The 3,730-nt window shown below is 36.8% G+C and overlaps 1 protein-coding gene across 1 annotated transcript; it reads left to right on the plus strand.

Moving 5' to 3' along the window:
* The first annotated feature begins 1,217 nt into the window (after positions 1-1,217).
* Positions 1,218-1,733, plus strand: LOC101413173 (ret finger protein-like 4B). Its single transcript, XM_012524209.2, has one exon. It carries the CDS (start codon positions 1,218-1,220, stop codon positions 1,731-1,733), a length of 516 nt encoding a protein of 171 aa, XP_012379663.2.
* Positions 1,734-3,730: the final 1,997 nt, after the last annotated feature.

Below are 3,730 nucleotides of genomic sequence, written 5' to 3' on the forward strand. Positions count from 1 at the left end.
TCTCCAGATAAGGTAACCTGCACTGTCTGAAAAAGACAGTTTCCACTATCCTATTTCTTTTGTGTCAGGAAAATTAATGAATCCCCTTTAACAAAACAATTTGAGTTTTCATTTTAACTTTGTCTTTTGATATGTATATATATATATATTTTTTTTTAGGAGGTACCAGGGATTGAATGCTGGACCTCATACATGCGAAGCAGGCATTCAACCACTGAGCTATACCTGCTCTGCTATATAAGTATTTTTAAATACTACACATTACAAGTCCAGGAAATTTGACTATGATAGTGTTCATTAGTATTTCACATCATTTGTTAAGCATTCTTCTAGGATTCGTGTGGTTTCTATATTTAATATTTGCTTAATATTACATCTTATTGATATATGGTCATTAACTTGATCATACTACTATTTTGTATATAGATTTTTTTCTCATTTATTTTTTGATCAGGGATAATATTGAAAAGAACAAACTTCTTCACATTAATATAAATACTTTACTTTTGTTGTAGTATTATACTGATGCAGTATTATGCTTCAAAATAGTATTTTAATAATATTGTTAAAATAGGTGACACCAATTATTGCACTGTAATTTTATTCATATTTCTTAAGTCTTAATGAGTCTTTAAGAATGTTTCACTTCCTGTAATCTGGAAGACAGTTGTCTATACAGTTGCTTCTGCAAAAAGGAAATTGCTGTAATTTTACATAGGATTTTGATAATTTTCTCATAGATGGTGATTTTATTTTGGTGACTTGGTACCACTTTCATACATAACTACAGAAAGATTTATTTGTTTATACATTTATGCATTTATTCAAACTTTAAGAAAGATTTAAATTATTCAATTTTTTAATTGGATTTAGACACATTCTGGTTATTGAAGAGAAGAAGGTTCATTTCTGGCTACTGCTGAAGAATAACCTTTAGGACCAATGGCTAAAAGTCTGCAAGAGGAAGCAAAATGTGCTATTTGTCTGGAATTTTCCAACCAACCTATTTATGTCTCTTGTGGGCATACCTTCTGTTTTCATTGCACTCAAAATTGGATTCTAGAAAGGGATAAATCAGCATTGACCTGCTCCCTATGTCGAGAAGTCCTTGAGGATCCTGCTATGAAATATGCTATAACTAAAGAGCTAACTCTTCTCATCATGCAACATGGTGCACTACTGGAGCAAAGTCTGCAATCCTGAGGTTCCAAGAGAAGATGACCCTGGATGCTGCCACCGCCAACCCCTTCCTTGTCCTCTCCAATGACCTAAACACCATCCAGAATGGAAAGATCTTTCACGACCAGCCTGAAAGTCCTGAGAGATTCACCCACATGGCCTGTGTCCTGGACTCCCCCTGCTTCCTCTTTGGTTGCCACTATTGGGAAGTAGAAGTGGGAGAGGGGAAGGAGTGGGCATTAGGTATCTGCAAGGAGTCTGTGAACAGAAAGAAGAGCACTTTATCCTCTGTGCTTGGCTTCTGGGTCATCAGCATGAAGGGAAATGCAATTTACCCTAGCTCTTTCCCACAGATCAGAATCCCTTCCAGCTCTGACCTTGTGGGAATTTTCCTCGATGTTGACCTGGAAGAAATTAAGATTTTTGATATTAGAAATGATGCCCTCATTTATACACAGAGTGACCTTTCCTCTTTGGAGACTTTGAGTCCTTTCTTCTGTCCTGAGCATCCTGGAGAAGGTGACAGTGGTGCCCCCTTGAGGCTCTGCCCATGAGAATCTCAGCTCTTCATAGAAGCTTTCCAAAAGATGAATGAGACTTTGGACCTTGAAAAACATAACAATGGCTAAGGGAGAGAGAGTGTGCTACAGCAGAAAAATTTTATATATTTTGGAGACTTTTTATGGCTTTTGGAAGACTTGGTAGTTAAATAATTTTAGGGTCTTAGTGGATGGTATTAAGCTTTCTTTCCTGCCTGTAAATGGGGAGAGATTAGCAGCAGATAACTGATGATTAGACACAATACTGCACAGTGCTCTTTCAGTAATTAACACACAGGGATTATTAGATTGTAATTTTGTTAGATTATAAATTTAATGGATAGAAATATTGTCTTTTACATTACAGTGTAACCTTTTATGTAGAATGATATTTCAATGATGCTTGAGAATTGTCCTTTGCCAGTTTCAATAATCAGCCTATTGTGGTTTCAAAGATGGTATAGAAATATGATTGGCAGCAAATATGATCAGAGGATGTCAAGCTTTCAGAGTGGCGAAAGTTTATGAATGTTCTTAAAGTTAGAATGTGCTGGAGTTTTTGCACCCAAAAGAGCATCTAGTGGGCAAGACTGGGTCCCAGGCTTCAGAGCAGTCAATACCATTTTTATGAAACTAAAGAACAGCCTTGTTTTCTCTTCAATGCACATCTAGCAATAACTGTTTCTGAGATTTCTTTTGAGTTTGCTACTTTTTATCTATGCTATATTATATTGTCTTTCAATTAAATAAATAAAATTTGCTGGGAACCAAATTTGATGTACATTTCTCTTTCCTACAAACCTGTCCCTTCTTCCCTTCATGTTCTCATTTTCCCAGATTCCAGTTTCCCACTTATCCTCTGTTATGATGACTCCCTTTCAAACTGTTCAGGGGTCTTTGGATTGCATTTTTTCTGATTTACAGAGTGAGACTCTTCTGGGTTGACCCCTGCCCCACTAGAGAAGATTGGGTCAGATTCTGAAATCTGATTCTGGCTTCCTCTCCAGTGAGACTTGTAGTCTCCTTTCTATGTTCAATGCCTTTAGGGAAGGAGGATTAGCCCACATTAAAAAAATTTTTTTTTACCTTATTCTTTTTTGATCCCCAAGATGATTTCACTTCCGGGGCCTATGCCCTTCCCCAACACTAGGCCAAGATTGGTTCCACCATAATTCACCTCAGCAGGTCTTTGTAATATCAAATATCATTAAGAAATGTTTGTAGTATTCAGCCCTTTCATCTTGAAATGGTTACTTATAATTTTTTACCTTGAACTCAGGTAAGAATATATCTTACATTGCCATAATATGTGCATATGAAACAAAAGTTTTCCAAAACAGTATTTATGCTAATGATGAGTGAAATACTATAATAATTTTTTCTATTAAGATATTTCATTAGAAAAAAATGTTGGTCTCACAGACTAATTTGATTTCACAACTCACCAATAGGTTGCTTACCAACAGGGTGAGAACTGTAGTTTGAAAAACTAGAAAGAGCCCAGGTTTCCATATTCCTTCTCAGATCTTTGAATGCTAAAGGGAGAAACAGTTCTAGTTTCCCTAGAAGGATAAACATTGCTTATCTTTATTTACATATTTAAACCTTTTCCCAAGGTCTCTGCTTCAAGGGACTTTCTATCTCTTCTTTATGGAAATTTAAATCCCAAGCTTCCTTTCTCCCACTGAGGGACCTGAGGTTTCTTTCCTCATATACTAAGGGGAAATGCCAGTGACCAATGATTATGGGTCAGTTCCTTTCTGCTGCCTGATTCAGTCTCTGTGACCAAGGGAATGGGAAATGTGATGGGACAGGAGCCCCTGCTCCATGCTCAACAGTTGGTATTTATCCTTGGCAAAATAATTCACACATCCAACAACTTAACATCTCCATTGCTACAAACCTACTCCATGGCACACTCATGAACATCTGAACAAGTACAACAGCCTTCTAACTCTACCCTGCTGCTCTCCTACCTTCATACAATTCAATTTTCACTCCACAACCAGAAC

This window comes from Dasypus novemcinctus, chromosome 11 (genome assembly GCF_030445035.2).
Source record: "Dasypus novemcinctus isolate mDasNov1 chromosome 11, mDasNov1.1.hap2, whole genome shotgun sequence".
Classification (NCBI taxonomy): Eukaryota; Metazoa; Chordata; class Mammalia; order Cingulata; family Dasypodidae; genus Dasypus; species Dasypus novemcinctus.

Excerpts from the sequence above, each read along its gene's own strand:
- LOC101413173 (XM_012524209.2), top strand. The coding sequence starts at position 1,218 with ATGACCCTGGATGCTGCCACCGCCAACCCCTTCCTTGTCCTCTCCAAT.